General features: G+C 40.8%; 1 protein-coding gene across 4 annotated transcripts in view; it reads right to left on the reverse strand.

Moving 5' to 3' along the window:
* The window catches only part of DENND1A (DENN domain containing 1A), a 152,960-nt gene that overhangs the window by 119,615 nt on the left and 11,904 nt on the right, over positions 1–21,441 (reverse strand). For all 4 annotated transcript variants that reach the window (XM_054516915.1, XM_036393848.2, XM_054516914.1 and 1 more), the window contains exon 3: positions 932–975. In XM_054516915.1, the coding sequence (XP_054372890.1) occupies positions 932–975 (44 nt within the window). The remainder of the gene's footprint in view (positions 1–931; positions 976–21,441) is intronic.

Raw genomic sequence — 21,441 nt, forward strand, 5'->3', positions numbered from 1 at the left:
CACTGCACACAGTGATTACAGCCAAACATGAAACCATTAGTCTTGGCTGTGGTGAGCCGTCACAGCTAACAATTTGTTAAATGCTTTAGTCTAAATGCCACAAAATTTCATGTTGTGTGAAAACATAATTAGAGGGAAAGGATCTGAGCTAATATAGCTGTGCTGACCCTAACCTGGTATCACCCAACATCAGAGACTCATCGAGTCCAAATTCATTGTTCTATTAACCAGTTCCACCATGCCAGAGCTTCAGCACTTCCCAGGACTGGAGGTGCAGGAACTCGCCCACGGCAGCCCCAGCCCAGGGCTGAGCCTGGCACCAGCTCTGGACACCCAGAGCAGTCCCTGCCCCAGCTCCAGCCCAGGCCACTCCCCATGGCACGGGCAAGGACAAGACAATTTGGAGGTGTTAATTCCCCAGTCAGCGAGAGATCCTGTGAAAAATTCCTAATTCAATCTGTGTTTACACCAAATGATAAATCCCTGTATGTTCTACCCATATATTTGGGCTTTTATACCATCTTTTTGAAGCAGACTAGAGACTGCATGATCAGGCAAGAATTTAAAAAATGTGCTATAGTGCCAGGTGCCCAGTTAAACACAGCTATAAACCTCAGACAATGCAGAGAGCTCTGCCAAATGAACTGTGGCTCTGGCACCTAAAGGCAAAAAGTGAAATTTATTAATCAATTTTCCTTCTCACTCTCATGTTCGCTTGTAAAAATGAGATTGTAAACCAATCTTATGAGATCCAAATTCTTCCGTTTTCTGCTTTATGTGTAAAAATGTTTTTATCCTTCTGCTTCTAATTACAGCTTCTTTTTCTTTCTAAGAATGCATTTATCTCTTTCAGTAAAAAGAGCAGCAATAATACGTTGAACAACCCTGAAATAAATTTTGTCATGTAAAAAATTAATTACGCATTCCAAACCTGGTCACTGTAGCCCTCTGGGAATTGCCTCCGCACCTCAGGATCTGTAAATAATTGACAGATAATATTAATTGGCTTTGGATTAGTGAGCAAGCAGAGAATCACACATTAATATTTGATCAGAAGATGATAGCAACCCTGGCAGGGGATCCAAGGAGGGCAGCTGAGGCTGCTGTGCTGATAAGAGCAGGGAAGGACTTTTCAAGGCTCTCCCTTTACCCTCCTCCAGACAGAAAAAAACTGTACATAAAACACACACAAAACACATGAAACCAAAAAGTCTGTGTGTACATACACACGCACACATATATAGAGATATATATAAATATAAATTACTTGTTAAGAGAAGCCCTGGTGCTAGACTGAACTTCAGGCTGGTACTTGGGCTACATCTTTCCAGCTGCAATTTGCCACCTGGGCTTATCTCCAGGAAATGGTTACCCAATGCACCTCATTTTGGTTAAAATCAGCCAGCCAGTTTTGCCACCTCCAGGCACTCTGTGAATTTATCTCCATAGACAGTTTTCAGTGATACTAGTTTACAAATCCCTAAAAATTACTTTATGTTAAGGTATGCTCCCTACAAACCCAAAAATATTTATCCAGAATTTGAAGGAGGTAATTAACACAGCTCTGGAACCTTTCTCATCAGGAAAACAAGTGTGAACACTTCAGAGTAGCAAGCATTCAAGACAGATGCAACGTCCTTACTCCTTTGGCTGTCAGAATAAATAATACGGTAGTATTCCCTGAGAAGTTATCTTAAATTTAATTAGAGATGTTCATAAAACAACAGAATATCACGATTGAAATTATTTATATGACAACCTATTTAAAACAGATCTCTTCAAAGCCATCCATTTTTCAAAGGAATACATCGGAGAAGGCCACATTCCATTCTACAAAGATAATTTTTTAATTACAAACACCAAACCATATAACAATCAAGCAAGAGTTCAAAACCAAGTTCAGTGCAGGAACAAATGAACGGCATGGTGGCAGCACCTCCCTTCGGTGCCAGGCTGGGTTTGGTGCTGCAGACACGGCCCCAGGCTGGGGCACACCCAGCTCAGCAGCGAGGGGTGGCACGGGTGGCACGGGCACCTGCCCTGCTGTCCCACAGGTGCCAGCCCAGAGTCCCCAGGGCAGCGTTCCCCCAGTGAGGAGCTGGGCCATGGTGGCTCTGCTGCCAGCAGGTGCAGACTCCTTCTCGAGGTGTACTTTGTTCACATGAGAAATCCTATGGAATATTGATCCCAATATTTCCGGGTGGGACGTGCCTGGCCTCGTCTGGCCCTTCCTGCTGGGCCAAAGGCGGCAGCTGTGCTGTTTCACCTCAGAGATACCCTTGGCAGGCTGGGTGCTGCAGCTGGGCACTGGAACAAATCCAGGCACAGCAGAAACTCAGTTTACCTCTGGTGGAAAAGGTTCAGGGGACGGTGAAGAGAAAAAGGAGAGGATTCTGCTGTAGAGTTTTAATCCAGAGTTTATTCCAGGATGACAGACCTCTGAATGTGGTAACAGCTCCCAACAGAATCCAGACTGCATGGTCCCATGTCCTTTTAAGCCCGGGGCCAGGGGCAGGGGAAGGCACAGGTGAGCCACCAACCAGGTGGGAGCAGGGGAAGGCTCAAGGGATAAAGACACTTGGACAGGCCAATGAGCCCGGACCTGAGGGGCACCTTTGGAACTTCTGCCAACCACACCACGACCCTGCTGGAATGTTAAGATTGATGGACAGCTCTTAGCAGGAGGGCAAAGGGGAAAGGAGAGGTTGGCACACCTGGGGGGTTGGGGTAGGTGAAACAGGAAATGGCATCACCCTGCAACAAAATCCAACAGCCCAGGCCTTTATAAACTTTCCAGCTGTACATTTTCCAGACAATCAGATGCTTGGTCTTAACATTTCACTGTGATATATATACAATAAATCAAACTGTACATGCACATATCAGCAAACCCATCTACATTACCACAGCAAACCAGAACCAGAGAGCAAGGGATCTCTTTTTAAAGCCTAACTTTGAAAATTCTTCAGCCTACACACAGCTAAGTGAGCAAAGTGTCCAAACACACAAAAAGATGTGACAAAAAGCTGTGCTGGCATGGGCCCCTCTGCACACAGTTAGCAATTAACAGGACAGTACAGCTTCACACTTCAGCACAGCAAGTACAGCACCAGTGGTAAAAGAAACTATGCCACACCTATTAAGATGCATATTTTTAAATAATTTTAAAATTAATTAATGGAGGGCAAGATTTCAGAATTCCACCCAAAAAAACCACCCAAATCAATGAAAGAAACAAATTTGTATTGCTGCAGACATTTGTAATGGTGTCTGAACATGAAACCTACATGTCCCTGCCCCTCCTATTGATCCATTGCTCTCAAACTTAATATAAATATATACACACATAGTGTCTCGCCCAGCATTTTATCATTTACCATTATCTTAGGGAAATGAGGAACTCAATTTGACATAAATCCAAAGTGTGTTTGCTCTAAACACATTAGTGCATAGATGGCAAACTACATTCTCATTCTTGAAAAATGCAACAAAATAGATTAGTCATACAAAGTAACTGTGTGTGTAAACATGCATTTTTCTTGTTTTCTTAGCATCTTGAAAGCCCTCCTGTGTTCCTGGGGCTCCCTGCCCTGAAGGACAGCCCAGACAAAGGTGCTGCCGTGTATTTAAATGAAGCAGAGAGCCCCATCTGAGCTCCTGGTGCAGGGCTTGGGGAGACTCCAGAGCTCAGGGCAGCTGAACTCACCCTGAGCAAACACATCCCTGTTCCTGCCTCTATGGTCCCACCGGAGGGAACTGCCCTGCCTGTCACATGCCCGTGTGACACAGGGATGCAGCTTGTCCACAGGCCAAACATCGCTATCACAACTACTCAGAACAGGCTCTCCCCTGAAGGAATAAGCACAAATCGCCTAAAAATCACAACAAACATGACATGCAAGTTATTCTGAACAAGAGAAAACAGTCAAACAAACAGATACAGGCCAAGGCAGCACCCAGGACTCAGCTTCAATCAGCACCACGAGTATCAGTGAAAACTGTTCAGCACTCGTGTGAAATATTTGGCAAACACATGAACAGAACTGACTGTCAACCCTGCCTGTAAAACCAAAGGAACTTGGGGAACTTCAAACACTTTTACTCGCAGTAATTTGTTTTGCACAGTGCATGCAAACAGTTAGATGCAGCTCCATTATAGCTGTAGACAGTAAGAAAGCCCTTTGCAACTCAAAACAGGGAACGCTGTTATTCCAGGTACTTAACAGGCTTTCGAGTGAAATGATGCAAAGTAAACACATGTAAAATACTGTTTTCAAGTTCAGGAGAGTGGAATCTATTTGCTGACATCAGAACAAGGGAAGAGCCAGGCTGAAATCCCAACCAACCTCCTGCCCAGCTACAGCAAAGCGCTGAGCTGAAGCCTTGCAGTCACACATAACTTAACAGAGCTCTGAGAGCTCAGCTGAGAGCAGGAGCAGAACCTGCAAACCAGGAACACACACAGTGCACGTTAACCCCCAAAAGGAAAAAGTCACAGGAATTATGGAGATGCTTCTCAAACTAAACTTGTCCAAACCCCAAAACAAGAATTCAGGTTGTGCTACACTCTGAACTTTTCTGTTGTTGGTAACCTAGTATCTCCTGTTTATCTTCCATTACAACTGGTTTTGTATTTTCAGCTCACAAAGATGACAAGACCCACACAGTTTATGCCTAAAGCAAGTGCTCACAAACTTCCCTGGAAAACAGCCATCCATGAATATAAATACATGCTGAAATACAGCACTGGAAAATGTAAGTTGCAAGTGTAAAGCAGAAAGAATACAAGCAATAACATTCCAAAATAAAGCTAAAAAATACATCCCATCTCCCCTTCTTGTAGGGGCAGAAGTGCAAAGAAGTACACATATGTCACAAACTTAAACTGCTGGTACCAAGAAAAAAGTCGATTTTATTCCTAATGCTTACACTCAGGTTTAAAAAGCTTGTTAACCAAAGGCACGTTGTCTCAGTTTCCTAGGATCCATGAGTGACTTCAGCATAGCCAGTGTGGGCTCACTTCCCAACCTGACAAGCTCTATGGGAAGCTCTCTTCCCAGAGGATACAGCTCCACACAAAGCAGCTGCTGCCACAGAATCTCAGCTGGCCAAAGAGCAGGAGCTCCAGCTCCGTTGTTCCTCACTAGGGACAGCCTGTGCCTGTGCCAGGGAGGACAGGGTTGGAGATCCCCATAGGAAATAGGTTCTGTGGCTATTTCTGCAGCAGTCTCCCAACTATTTTAAGAGGTGCTCCTGAGGGAACAGCCTGAATCACTTTCCAGTGGAACAACGCGGGGTTATTTTGGAGAGGGCTGAGCAAAGCCAGTGCTCGTTCTTGGAGAGAGCCAGGCCTTTCTGCACAGGCACAGACTCACCAAGGGTAACACCCAGCACACATTCCACACTGGGCCAGTGCAGCTCTCATGGCCAGCACATCCAGATTTCCCCTCTGGAAGTGGAGATTCCACATCACAGCTGTGCACATTAGACAGCACTGCATTCATTACTCTAACATATTCCAGCTATTATTTTTAGTATTTCATTAAATATGTGAATGTTTCCAAGTTCTAAAAGCTATCCCTGCCTCTCCATACAGGATCTTGTTTAACAAAAAGCCAAGTACAGCAGAATATTGAAATTAGCTGTGAACTCTATAATCCCATTGTTCAATTTCATGGCATTTAAGACAGTACCTTCCCCTCCACACAAGTCTGGATGTTAATCCATGCTGGAACCTGATTTAATTTTCCAGATGACAGGATGGGAACATGCTACAATGGCATATTAGTGTAACTATGCTGCTCTTTTACTCACAACTTTTCTTACGTCATAAAGTGAGGAGTTATGCTTTTAAAAGACACATGCCTAATTACTTCTACAAATAGCACAGCTCAAACTGGTCTGTATTTGAATTTTATGGAAATTATAAGACCATGGAAGTTTTCAAAAAATTAACAGAAAATACTTCCTAGAGTAAACCATGCATACCCAATATAAACAAACTTGCTTTTTCTGATAAAAGTCAGCCAATTTAATCCATTATGGCTATGAACAAATAATTTCAATCCCAAATTGAAAAATACAGTGAAACTTACTTCATTTTTTCTCCTAACTAAGTATTTACCTCATTCACTTCTTTAAGGTCCTTATAGCTGCAATCCCTCTGAAATGAACTGGAATTCCATTCAGAGTAACTTTTAATTTCTATACCCACTACAGATTCTCACCCTTATGCAGCACAACTAAAAAGCAATGCAAACTTCTTTCCAAACCTCTGCAAACTCCTTGGTGTCCTGCACCCAGCACAGCCGAACACTCCTGCTTGCCCCTAACCTGCTGCTGCTCAGCCTGCAGATACCATCTCAGAGAGCAGGAAGCAGGGGAGGAGGGAAAAAGGCGGGGATGGGAGGAGAAAATGTGGGAAAGAAAAAACCTACACACACCAGAAGACAGACACGAAACCTCAGAATAAGTTCTGGCATAAAATACATATGGAATAAAAATTTCCATTTTTATTTAATATGCAGCTTAGCCTTCATCTTCTTTTAAAGTGCACTTTATTCTAAAAGTGTGCAAGTCAGAAAATAACCAAGATGAAAATAAAATACTGTAAGAAAGCCTTACACCCCATCCCACAAGGCCACTGCAGCAGCACCGTGTGAGACTGACGTCACCCCAAGGTGTCACTGAGCACAGCGAGCACCCACAGCAGGCTCCACACCCAAACACACACCCCAGGCGAGTTTGTGACCACCCTCCTCACCTGGCAGATCACAGGGCAGACAAACACCCCCCCAGGATCCAGGCTGGGCCTGAGTCCATGGACACGGCCTGCAGTGAGAGAACCAACCAGCACTGGTGCCCCAGCTGCTGTGCGCGAGGCCGTGGACAGATGTCACAAAAAAGAGACTCCTAAGCCTCTCTCTCTCTTTAACAGAACATTGGGGAGTCTGCCCTGCAAGCGCCAAATAACCTCACTAGTAACATAAAAATGCTTTTCACAACAGTTTAATCTAGAAACATAATATAAGGTTTGTAACTCAGACACAAAATGCTGTTCAGACTTCAGTAAAGTGATGTGAAAGCAGGAAAGACTGAGAGCAAAGGCAGTATAAAATATACATCATAGGAAACAGGAAGGAAGGGAAAAAACCAGAACAGATTAAGCAAATTACTATGATTTCCATAATTATTTCTATATTATTAACACATCAAGAGCCAGAGGGGCAGTGAGGAACAAAACTTGCCTTGGCAGTGTTCAGCAACATCTTATATGTGTTTTTTAAAAAATCCTTTAAAAAATCCCAAAAAAGCAGGTTAAATTACAGATTACCTTGCAGATTTTTACTTTCAGCTCTCCAGAACGAAGAGATGTAGAGAGGTAACAGCTCTAACAACACAAGAACTGGTGCAGGTTGTCAGAGTTATGTCTGTACATGTGGGGCGCACACCAGGTTTCAGGTGCCCTCACACCAGGTTTATGATGCCCTCACACCAGGTTTCAGGTGCCCTCACACCAGGTTTCTGAGGCACTCACACCAGGTTTCAGATGCCCTCACACCAGGTTTCAGGTGCCCTCACACCAGGTTTATGATGCCCTCACACCAGGTTTCTGATGCCCTCACACCAGGTTTCAGATGCCCTCACACCAGGTTTCTGATACCCTCACACCACGTTTCTGATGCCCTCACACCAGGTTTCAGATGCCCTCACACCAGGTTTCTGAGGCACTCACACCCCATTTCTGATACCCTCACACCAGGTTTCAGATGCCCTCACACCAGGTTTCTGAGGCACTCACACCAGGTTTCTGAGGCACTCACACCAGGTTTCTGATACCCTCACACCAGGTTTCAGATGCCCTCACACCAGGTTTCAGGTGCCCTCACACCAGGTTTCTGAGGCACTCACACCAGGTTTCAGATGCCCTCACACCAGGTTTCAGGTGCCCTCACACCAGGTTTATGATGCCCTCACACCAGGTTTCTGATGCCCTCACACCAGGTTTCAGATGCCCTCACACCAGGTTTCTGATACCCTCACACCACGTTTCTGATGCCCTCACACCAGGTTTCAGATGCCCTCACACCAGGTTTCTGAGGCACTCACACCCCATTTCTGATACCCTCACACCAGGTTTCAGATGCCCTCACACCAGGTTTCTGAGGCACTCACACCAGGTTTCTGAGGCACTCACACCAGGTTTCTGATACCCTCACACCAGGTTTCAGATGCCCTCACACCAGGTTTCTGAGGCACTCACACCAGGTTTCTGAGGCACTCACACCAGGTTTCTGATACCCTCACACCAGGTTTCAGATGCCCTCACACCAGGTTTCAGGTGCCCTCACACCAGGTTTCTGATGCCCTCACACCAGTTTCTAGTGCAGGTACGAGACCAGCAGCAGCTTTATGAGCTGTTCAGAGTAAACCTTAAATATGAGACTTTCACTGTTTCTACCAGACAAACCAACTTTCCATCTAAAGGGGTTTTGGTTCACTTTACAATCCTGTTACATAAACAAACCCAATGCTCACTTCTTGGATGAGAAGACAGGAAAAACACTCACTGCCTTTTACAAGCAGAAGAGTTTCCCCATCAATTATTCGGTGTCACGTCAAGCTGTTGAAGTGCCCAGCTTGCCACGTGCAGAGCATTCAGTCAGACCCTCTCACAAGGCAACATGTTCCACCTTAACTGCTATTATTTACTCCCTTGGACTCTTATATGGAATGGGGCCAGGTTTAATCAAAACTTTACTAATTCTTTTAATGGAAGTTGGGAAACAGTTGTGGTGCAAGCAGTGTGTTCAAAATATGAAATACAATTGGGGAATTATCTCTCTATTAAATCCTTATGTTCTTTTGTTTCATCCATACCAAGATACTGGTTTTACAAAAGCCAGTTGTATAAGGGTACAGATTAATGTCTGTTGCTACCATTCTAAACTGCTAAGAGTAGGGAGACATTGGAAAGCATAAGATGTCTTCAGTGATCAGCAAACTCAGAATTATTTCCTTACAAAGAAGAACAGGAAGCTTTCAGTCCAGATTAATTTTTAAACTGCTGATACTGACAGAACTAAAGCTAGAACTCTAAGAAGAGGATGCACATGATAGAGCTAAAACTAAAATAACAGAGATCAGAACCAGAAGACAAAGTAAGTCCTTATTTCCAGTCCTGTTTGTTACATGTTTCTCCCATCTTCATTTGAGGTCTTCAGATCTTTTCTTTGCACTGGTTAATGACTCTGGTGATACCTCGAGCCCACATTAAAGCACGGTTGATGAATCTTTTGAGTTTGCTTTACTGTGCACTTAAGGGGATATTTCTCTTGATAACCATCTGTTCTTCAACCAACCCAGAAATGTAGTATTCCTGCAAATCGAAGCCAAACTCCAGGAGTCCTGCAAACGGCAAATTTTGAATGGATTGTATTTTAAATTCTTTTTTCCCACTGTAATTTTAGTCAGCAAACTATACAGCAGCTAAAACTTGCAAAAAAATATAATTAGGTAAAATTGTACTCCAGTGGTCAAGAAATCCACAAAGCCTGGCTTACAAAATGAAATATGAAGTGTTTTGAAACATTTTACAGGCTGCCTGTAATAATTACACAAAAGAGTTTAAATGCAGAAGTTGAATGGGAACATCTAGTTTAAGCAGGCTTTTTTGGGGGTTTAATAATTTTTTAATTTATTTGTGTTTGATCAGAGTATTTTTTTTCATAACCTTTTTGACACTCTATAAATTTAATAGAGATGTGTTTTAAGTGCTCAGGCCATGAATACTGAATTTGTTTCTCTCCTGCCTCTTTGTATTTCTGTTCCGAGACAGCAGAGTTGCCTGGTGACAGTCTCCCCACTTCCACAGCAGCTGGCAAGCCCTCCTTGTCCTGGGGATATGAAAGAATCAGTTAACTAATATTTCAGGCTCTGATTTAAATGTGACAGTCTGGAAGTGCCAATACCATGCAGAGCATGATTTACAAGCTTTACTAAGGTTTTTCTAAAAGTCTTAGAAGCAATAAAGAAAGAAAACTAAAAAGACCTTTATCACATCTAGCTAACATGCAGCAAAAATTAATCCTGATTAATTAATTAATCCAAATTAGTGCATCATCTAGAGTTTAACAATACCAGACACAAGCAGTAATTGTCTAAATCTGTTAACTTAGATTCTCAGAATGCAAATTCTCAGGCTAAGGCCAAAGCAACCAGAGCTTTTACAGCTTTACAAGAAACAGTCACCTCTTTAATATTTACAGGACATGTACTTCAGATGGCTTCTGAATGCCTATCTCAATGCCTGCTCAAGGGCCAAGCACATGCACCCAAAACAATCCCTCTAAGCTCGCTTTGTACAGCAGCAAAAATGAAAGTTATATTTGATAAAATTAGAGCTTATAGCCAACTGAATTAATACCCAATTGTATTAATTAGTATACTAAGCACCTTCATTTAAAAAATCCTTATTCAATTAATTTTACAAGAATTTTTTATGCAATGATACATTTTCTACTTTCCTGTGTCAACCAAATAACTTTTAACTTGGTTGTTGCTCTGAAAAAAAACAGAATTAATATTTTAAATTTCATATTGCTTTTTAGCAATAGTGTATTAAAAGGAACTTGTGTGAAACCACAATGTGGCCATGGCAATCAATCAACTGCATTACAAAACCTAAAGGAATTGCTAATGAAAACAAACAGTATTTTCCAACACACTGCCAGGCTTTTCACTACCAGAAAGTACTTGGAGTTTTATAAACATTTTCCAAGCTGTTTTATTGTTGTCATTTTTGGGTTTAGCTTTAGTGATAGTTTGACCATTTAAATTTGGTAATAATCTATATTTTCTATGTCTTAGAGAACATCTTACAATTGTTTAACTTTTTAAAAATTTCTTTCCAAACTTCACCAACCACAATAACTTCAGATGGACATATTGTCAGAAATATACATAAAGCACTGCAGAAATACATTGATTGCAATATGGATTGCCACATACCAGGTTTAATCTGAGCTGACTGGAAAAGGACGTGGAACAGAAGTGTTGTAGCCAACCATAAGTTCTTGAAGTGTTGTACTAAGAAAGGAAAAACAACAACCCTTCTCTTGAGCAACTGGATAATTGCCTGAACTACAGAGAGAAACCTTCTTTGTTACACATGCAACAGTGAATACTGATTTCTAAGCCTGAAGCTATGTAACTTTCTAATTCAAACTGTGACCCCCGTTCCTCCTCTCAATATTGATGGTCTCCAACTGCTCCCGGGCTCGGAGTGCCCGCGTGCTGTGGAGCAGCACTGCTCCCACACTGCTCTGTCACCAACTGGGGAGCCTCCAGCACAGCAACTGCACAGCTCAGACACAGCAGAGCTGCACCAGCAGCTTGATGGGGCTTGATGGCTTCTGTTAGTGCACCTCTGCTTGGCTCAGGATGCTTTAGAGATCCGGATGGCAGCCAAACAAAACAAACAGTTCCATCAAAGGTGAATCGCTGAAAACCTCGCACTCCGCTCCATTGGTCCCTGCAGTGGAGATGTCAGCACAAATGCTTTTGGGCAAGGGCAGTAGGGCACAGCTTATCTGCCACACCATGGATCTGATCCATCCATGTCCTTTCCAACAAAGGACAGCCAAACCTCACGAGCCTTTCTGGGGAGCTGATTTCATACTGGTGCTCTGCTTGTAGCTTTTCTAGTGTAGCCACACTTAGAGCTTCACCCTCACTGCACTGATAACCCCAGAAACCCTGGGCCAAGAAACAGAACTGACCAAGAGTTTCCACGGTCACCAATGCATTCCCGAGCTTTGAGGTGTTGCAAGTTCATATATTAAAAGATCATACATAAGAGAGAGCACTAATCATTTTATTGGGACACTTCAGAACTTGGCCTTGTACCCTTCAGTACTCAGCCTCACCTTTTTGTTTCAGCTTGAGCCATGCAACATGCCCATCTCAACTCACCACTGCTATTAGTGCTGCCTATTCTTTCAAAATGGTAAAACAGTAAAAATCTGTAAGAACAGGTAAGGTGGGATCGAGTTTTAAAAAAATAACAAAACCAGAGATTGGTCACAGTGAGCCTCATGTAAGGCTGCAGCATCACTGAGGTCCCATGAAAGCCTTCAAGCAAAGTATTAAATGGGAGGAAAGTTTGTAAGAACAGGAAAAGCATCCAATATGCACCCCAGCAAAACATTTCCGTGGAGTCAGAAATGTTGATGACAGAAGCTGAACTTCTTGAACACCATTCAAAACTTAGTGGGGGTGAGGGGAAGGAGGTCCTAACATGGAAAAATACATCTCATGGAGCTAATGACCGTGAGATGAAAGAAAAACAAAATCACTTCATGTTCAGCTGTTCAGAATGACTTCTCTCTTTTGGAGGAAAGGTCATTAACTGGACAGCATCAGGCAGCACACCAGAGCCGTGGATGTATCGACACATGCAGGACTGACCCAGTGCAGGACTGCAATGCTTTCAGTTACATCAGCAAAGCTCACTATGCTGTGTGCAGGGCTGAAACAAAAGGAAGGTCTCTGTGAAAGTAAGTTTAGCACATTTAAAGCAGTGCTGTTGGCTTGAAGAAAAATTTGGTTTAGATAAAGAGGAGTTTGCTGATATTCAGTGAAGCTAGACAGGAAATCTATCATCTCACTAAAAAAATTTAAAACATTTCTGCTACTGTAGAAAAGGCAAGGGTATCAAAAGGATTTTTAACCACAAAAAATGTTTTCAGACATTTGATACTTCCAAGATGTATGAGAGCATACATCCAGCTATCAAAATGCTCCTGAGAGCGTGGAGTAGTCCAGTCTGAGCAGGAACATTCACAATCATGTCACAGCCCTGGAAATCAGCCCTATATAAACCCAGCAATTTCACTGATTTCCTTTCTCTTTCCCTTGCCCAGCTTTAAGAAACCACAAACTCCCAACTAAACTTTCAGCCCTTTTCAAAGCTCTGCAGATTCGTTTCAATCTGGTCACCCTTAGCAGCAGATTTGCTGAAAACAATCTTTTTCCTTCACTACCAATTCCAAAGGTAATCTAAAACTGTAACTTGAATCCACTTGTACAAAGTCTCTCCACAGGCTGATGATCCAGGCTGTGCTGAGGTGCAGCTGGCCATTGACTCTGGGAGTGGGATGCTGGGGGAAACACTTCTCACAATCTGACAAACTAGCAGGAAGCTCAAGAGCTGAGCAGCTCTTATCACACCCCAGCACACCTTGAGCAGTACCTGTTCTGTTCTCATTATCTCATTCCATGTCTAATGGGATTCTAAGCTCTCTGCTCCCCAGCTGCTTTTTCCAGGTCTGAATTCACACTGCTCTTGTACTGTCATCAGAAGAATTTCAAGCACTAACAGGTCATTTCTAAGCACTCACGTTTTTTGCTAAACTCTTATTAACACTACGCCCAAACACCCTTTTTGAGAACAGAAATTAATGATATTTATCACAATTTACTCACTGAAAAATAAACATAAATCACTAACTCTAGTACCACAAGATCAATGCTCCATGCCATGATTGTTCCACAGAGGCTCCACAGCCTTTTCTTAAGTGACCAAACTAATGATGAAGTTCTCTCCATCTTTTTATACAAGTATGTATGTTTAATTTTTAAACATGAAAGATTAAATTAGAAGTTACCTACACAAACACAACTCCTTTTAAAAAGGCTCAAAACGCTGTATTTACATCTGCAAGTACTCACGTTGTTACTACAACCTTTATAACCCAGCTTAGGTTTGCTTCAAACAAAACAGGGTTCTCAGTGATAGAGGCCCAAGAAAAAGCCCTGCATACAGTTAGTCTACAAAGAATTAACTGGATTAATTAGCAAGGGATTTGAGAAGCAGCTTGGAGCTAGAAAACCAAAACACTAAATTGTTTAAATACTTTGGCATTGGATCAAGGTTTCTAGGCAGCCCTATGTTCCATTCTCTCCTTTTTTTTCCCTCGGTGTTTTAACACATTTAACCTGACGAGGTACTTTTTCATGAGATATGAATGACACTGTCAAAATACTAAAAAAGAAGATGTGAATTAAAAAATGCCACAAGCTGTTAGCAATTCTGCCAACATGTATGAGCCCAGGCAACATTAATTAAAAATCAATAGCTTAGGACATAAATAGCTCTTATCTCTGTTATAGTATATCTCTAACATAACTCTTTATTAAAGAAAAAAAAGGGGAAAAAAGCCAGTGTCTATGCTATTATACTGACTGAATTGACCACAACAAAGCAAAAGGAATAAGGCAAAAATCCTGAGCAAAGAAACTCTTATGAGAAAGGGAGGACAGGCATATGAATGATTGGAATGCTTCAGCCTTGCACTATCATTAACACATAACTGGCTGGAAACAGCCACGCTGCAAATACTTGGAGAACAAGTTACCAGGAAGAACATTCCATGTTTTCAGTGCTAATATGATTCTATACAAAATCCTTCTTGCCAAGGAAATAAAAATAACATGCACATCTTTCTGTCAGCTAGAAGTGTGTAATCTGTATCTTCCTGAGTTTATTAATCAGTATTTTTATTTTGCATCTCAACTAAAGATTGTCAATTCTCTGATAATTATAAAATAAAGATGAGAAAAAGGAGGAAATTGCACTCAACCTTTATTTCCTTTAGCAACACCATCTTCAAACTAAAGTTACATTAGCAGGCATCAAAGCCAAAAGACTTAAGATTAACTAGGAACTTAAACCATGGCTTCCAACAGCTGTTTTCACACTTGCAGAGAGCCAAACCTTTGAAAGACTCAAATCCATTTTTCTAACACAATATCACATAAAGTCCACCAAGGTGGATGTGCAGTTTGGGTCTGTCATAACTCCAGACAACCATGACAATTTGGATTTCTGAAAGGTTTCTACAGAAAATTAACATGAAATAGAAGATGTAAAATCATACTGAAATGGAAAGGCTAAGCTTAGTTTTCTTTTTGTCTAACAACTCCTGCTTTATTCACTGATTATTGGTGACAGGCATATCAAAGGCTTCCATCAAGACACAGCAGTCTGTAATAATGATGAAAATCAAACAAATGGAAACATTTCACTGGGTTAACTGGAGTTTGAGCTCCACCTTGCACCTGTACTTGAGCACACATCTACTTCTTCCCCTCCCCTTGTCATAATCCCCGCTCCCAAAAATTCACTGACTGAAGTGCAGCACAACAAAATCAAAGGTTCTATTCACGAAGCACAGCCACCAAGTGTCAGGACAGGGGAACAGAAGACTCCACTTTTCACAAGATCTTTGGCTCTAACTTTTCATTGAGCTACAGTCAGAAATGATGTATTGCATTCTGAACTGTCCAAATTCCATTCCAGCTATTGCCATTTCCAGGTAACCTTGTTTAAGGTGCACCGAATACAAGGTTTTGTTGCTGCATTTGATATAACACAATTCTTCATCTATAAAGTTAATTATGCAATCTTAATTTTTAGTAGAAGAAGTACATTAGAACATAGAACTGCCTTTATTAGAGTTCCTCTAAACAGAATTAACTGAAACTCCATCAAGTTCCCTCAATAATGCTTTTAGTCATTGGAAGATACAAGCTAGCACTTTATTAACATTTCAACCATTGTCTCCATGGAAGGTTCAAGAAAACAAAACAATTCTGAGACTTTGTTAAATCATCTGTCTCCATTTTACTTGATCATTATAAATAAAACTGAATAGAAGATGCACAAGTAATTTGTAAACTCTTTCAAAGGATCTGATTTACATTTTTCTTCTACAAAGATGAAGATCTCCCCATAACATGCTCCATTTGTGTTAAATATTAAATTAAGACACTCATACTACATATATGGCAAAAATGGAATATAATTTTGATATGTTTTGGAATTATTTTCATCAGTCTAATGCTGTTTATAATACTGGTGCAAATACTGCCACCAGTAAAGAAACAAACATTAAAAAGGTGTCCTTTAAGCTTCCCTTTAAGGCATCTACCATAATCGTATAATTTGCTCTGGACATCATTAAAATGTAAAGTTAATGAGGATTCAGCTGAAAACAGAAGAAATGTAACCTATTTTCAGGCAAAACTTCTAACACTGCAATCAGAGGGAAAACCTCTTTGATGTCTCTTTGTCTCTTCTCATTAATTTTCTTTGGGTTTAAAAAAACACAAAGGCTGTTTAAACTAAAAAATGCATAGAAGTTTAAACATGGTAATTATAGTCGAGCTGCAATGAGGTCATTAGGTTTTTAAAACTTTGAGATAAACAAAATTGAGATGTATGACTATTTTAAAAACATGTCAATACTTAATTTTAATTGTCCATGTGATTGATACCCACTGTATTGCAAGGATTTAGTCTAGATACAGAATTGTTTCAAGATGATTTAGTGAAGGACAGAATCCCATGGCCGGGGTAGAGCAAAGCAATCAAGAAATCCATCAAAATGATAAGCTGTAATTACTGTATTACTGCATGCCACATCGAATATTTCTAAGTGCAACAGAACACACTTTTGCCATCCGTGCAAGAGAGATGGCAAATTGTGAGATTTTACTATTCCCTAAAGGAATAAAATACTGAACAAGTTAAAGAATTCTTTTTACTCACTACATCTATTCTTGTTTATGAACACTGCCAAGGTACACACAAAGCTGCACTCTTCTGTTTTAACGTGCTAATTCTGCCCAGCAGAAAATACCTTAAAGAGCTATCTTTAATTACACCATATTGATGCACTGTGATATACTGTAGTGGTAGATATTTCTAGCAAATAATTTACAAGTAAATTTTCCCAAACACAAACTAAAAACAATTTTTACCATTACTGTCTACAAAATAAGATGATGGATCATTACAAGCAGGCCTTAACAAATACACAGGGCAAATATAATCTGATCTTTAGTGTAGAAGGAATTTAATCACAATGAAGCAAAATAATAATATTTATAACACTTTTCTGTGTGCCACCTCTAGATAAAATGGAATAAGATGAGATTAATATATTATTTTGTGGCAAACATAAAAAAAAAGAATGTTAATGCATTTGTGGACAGAGGTTACAGCTTTAAGAGAGGGTTATTTACCCTAATGAATCTTTTCTACGTGTCTGATAAACTTTTCAAATTAAACTGAGTCAATGACCAACAGACAAGTATCAGATAAAACCAGAAACTACTTTAGGTGCAAGCACAACTCCAGGAGAAAATTTCATATTTACTTCAAGTAAAGTTTTGGGGTTGGGGTTTGGTTTTGGGGTTTTTTGCACTTTGCCTTTCCTGCCATGTTTCATTAGGATTTGCTCCACCCTCTGTCCTACAGAGCTACAGCCCATCCTACAGCAGGCAGCAGCTTTGCCCCAGCAGAGCTGCTCCTCCCCTCCCGGAGCCTGCCCTGCCCGTCTGCGCTCCCAGACTCACACAAACGCCAAGCACTGAAATAACAGCGAGTCAAACACACAGCTCACCAACAGCAAACACCAGCAACCTGCCCCTGCCCACACTGTGGTGCTCAGTCAGACGTTCTGTCTTCGCATTTTCACACTTGGCTTGAGTCTGCTCTAAGTATTTTTGATAGGTGTTTCTCCAGAGCAGTGATCTGGTTTTAGAACCTCTGGAACAGAAGATCTCAAGGATCTCCAAAGTATCTTACAGACAGAAATCAGAGACGTTTACTTAAGGAGTGCAACAATGTAAGAATCAATTCATGAAGAGGTCATGCTGCCACTATTTATATTCTGAACGATGTGGTTTCAAAGTAAAGGATTCTTCAAAGGAACCAAATATGGGATTGAGTTAACACCTGTAGAATGCAATGGGAGTTGTGAGTCTAATTCCCTTCACCACCCCTGGAAATCTCAGCACAAATTCTAATGGTAGATACTGCAGGCAGGAAAGTGTTCAGAAAAAACTCTCCAGAGTATAACCAATTCCAGACAATAATATTATCAGTATCAGTGATCTCTTCTATCCCTCTATCCAAGGTTATCATCCTCAAAATGGAAGCCCAACTTCCTTCGTTTCTATTTCACTCTTCCATGAAATAAGTAATATTAAAAAGCTGTTTCCATCTTAAAAAAAGACATAAAAATCATCTTCCCAGGAGCCAAAAATGTGTCAGCATCTGGAATTTTGACAAATGGTTTACCAAAACTTGCTAACCTAAGAAGGACCAAAATCCAAATTGTCTCTGGTAGCACAGAAGGTGGAGTTTAGGATTTGTTTAGATTTGATTTTGGGTTTTGACACCTGCTGAAGTAAAACAGTAGTCTTGCATTAATTTTACACTTATTTGATAATCATCTAACCTCAAATCATCTCTTTTAAACTCCATTTCAGTTTATAAAAAATCTAACACCCAAACTGCAAACGAACAGAAAAAGTCAACACAAAACAAAACCAACAAAAAACCACAGGAAAACCTAACAATGTCACTTTTTGTTCATGACAAAAATACCACACCAAAGGCAGGCAGCCCATGCCTTGGGCACTCTGACAGGCCTCTTTGAATTCCAGCTTACACTCTCTTCTTGCAAGGAACTCCCCATAACAAGAAGAACCAGCAATACAAACAGATCTCGTCCATCTAGTCCTCCCCAAACCTGCTCTGCCTGAGTGCAGCTCCAGAAGCAGTGCTCTGCTCAGTGCCCTAAAGCACTCTGCAGTGCTCTGCTACAGCTACCAACCTACACAACAACAGGCTAAAGACAGACACAAATCCTGAATTCCAGCGCTTCCACTGAAAACATTCACAGGAAGCATCATCCAGCTGTGGATGGATTTAGGGGACCGTGCCAACTTCAGGGAAAGGAACCACCCAAAGTCCCTGCTCTGAAATCTACAGGGAGTCTCCTTTAAAGTCATTACTACTTTGTTTCTTTTTCACCTGAATGACACTCGAATTGCAAGTCCTTTACAGCAATGTCTGCATCCAGGTTAACTACAGATGCACTAAGCTTTGAGCAGAAGTTAACACTCATTAACCAGATTACCTGTTGGGACTGAGAACAACCAAAAAACAAACCCCCTGGAAATGCTTATGACTGAGAATGAACTGAAGTTTAAACAGCTCCCTTAAATAAAGTCACACACACATACCCCTTTAACACCAACGTTTGGACTCTGCTCACAGTACAATCATTCTGCAGTTACTGCCATGGCAGCCCTATTCTTAACGCTCCACAGTAGGAGAGAGTTAATTGCAACAAGTGCTTCACCAAATTCTTAAACGCTTCAAATGCTGAAATCTTCAATGTTCCAGTAATATTGGGTATCTAAATTGAGTCTCTCAAGAACTCTTTTAAAGGAACAACCACTCAAATTCATCTATAAATTCAAGGAAAAGTATTGCTAGTGAATGAAAATAATTTGTTAGAATCACTAGAATACCCTCCCTAAGAAAGTTTCAGTTTAGCAGTTAATTCCAACCTGCAGTTAAAAAGGCACTAGCTGTCAGTCAGTTTTCTCACCCAACTCTATCATGAAAAGAAAAACTGACAGATCACAGGAGCTTGCCTTTGTAAACCAATTCGGGAACTTTCATGCTTCTTATTTGTTAGGTTAAAGGTTAAATTGCTGACCTCTGCCCTCCTGCTTAGCAGCCTTTCCCTTTTTCTGTAAAGCTTTATTTTGGGGCTGTATTTACATGGATTAGTCTCTTTTCACGCTAAGAAGGAATCTGTTCACAGCCAAAGCCTTAGTTCTGGTTGTACAAAAAGCAGTCACAATTATTCAGCAGCAGACAATGACCATATTGTGGATTTACAAAAAAACCACCTCAGCCATGGCAAGTTCTGTCCTTGCTGCACAAAACAATAGAAGAAAAATCTTATCAAGCATTCAAGAGAAAGCAAACAAAGCAGGCCCACTGTGAACTTGATGAAGATGTCAAGCTCCTTTAAAAAAATATAAATCAACAAAAGAGTTTAAAGTCTTGTGAGTGAGACTTTCTGTGCTGAATTTTTCTGTCTAGTTAAACAGTGCCAGCATAGCAATATACTGCAGATTAGTAAATACTTGTGAAATAGGAAAGACTGTAGACAGAAGTAGTTAAAGCATGAAGCAAAAAGGCCAAAGAGCTCTCTTCCCACAAAGTAGCTCACAGCAACAGAGAAACACTCAGATTTGATATTACTGGTTTGGGGGTTTATTAAATCTAGTACTATCAGATAAGAATACATCTAAAAATGTGTTAGATAAAGTGTATGATGACTTGCAAAATGACAGATGCTATTATTTTTTTCATAAGGTGAGTTTCTCTTCAAATTGAGTTCTGTATTTCATTTATACTGTAAAAACCAAACTGTAAACTGTCTTCACAAAAACCAGCTCAAACTGTGCTATTGACTTACCCTGACACTGCAGTCCCAGCAAGCTCTTTGTTAAAATCTTCCACCTTGTTTGTACTTAGAAGCAAAGCAATCAAATGGAAACAGAAAAACAAAGCAGCAGCTTAGGAGAATTAGAATTCCCAAATACCACCTACCTACTTAGCTTTGGTTACTTTTCCAATCCTGCTTTAGGAAGTTCAGTGTAGCAACACAACACTGTAAAGATGGGGTAGGAAAGCTCCTGATATGGGAATTCCAGCCCCTTCAATAGAAAGCCCTTATTTAATGGAAAGTGACCTGAATTCTGCACTTCCTTTGATATTTCTAAACCTTCAACATTTTATCTATTTCTCAATACAGAATGGGCATATTAGAACCAATAAAATGCTTTCATCTTAAAAAAATAAAGGCTGCTCTGAGAGGTGCATGGGTAAGGTTTACAAACCTTTGAATGACCAACTCTTACCTTAATCCTAGTCCAGTAACTTTGCTTATGTTCAAGAAAATCCTTCATCAGTTTAGGAAGGGCTGCTCTGCTACGTAACATTACAGTCTACAACAAAATATAATGGTAGGGAGCAGCAGTGTGGCTGACAGAGACAGAAAGCTGCAAGTTCCACCTGTGAAAGTCCTACCACAGAAACCACAGTGGCAACTGTAGAATAATTTTAAGGCCCAAGTACATGGTGACTTCTCCCAGTAGAGTTAAGGACTTCGATTAGTTTAAGTTATACATTTGTGATCTACTGGGGAGGGGGGGAGGGAGGGAAAGAGCTATTACAACCCAAGGCTAGAACATGAAAAGTAAAGAAGGAAGTACTTAAACTACTCACAAGCTTCTAGTAGGAACAAGATTAGTAGTACATGCTACTCTAGGAGCCAATTCAAATGCAAATTTCATCCTTTCACTCAAACAATGATAAACTACCTCAGAGTTAATAGTTTCCTTCTAAGATTCATCTCCCTTTTCAACTTAGCGGTATGTTTTCCAGAAAAGAAAGAAGCACATGGAGAGTCTTACAGCAAGACCTTTTAAATTCTGTCATAAAAGAAGTAGCATAAACTACATTTCCTTTCCTAATCCAGTGAACATTTGTTAAACTCTAACATA

This window comes from Molothrus ater, chromosome 20 (genome assembly GCF_012460135.2).
Source record: "Molothrus ater isolate BHLD 08-10-18 breed brown headed cowbird chromosome 20, BPBGC_Mater_1.1, whole genome shotgun sequence".
In the NCBI taxonomy this organism is placed as follows: Eukaryota; Metazoa; Chordata; class Aves; order Passeriformes; family Icteridae; genus Molothrus; species Molothrus ater.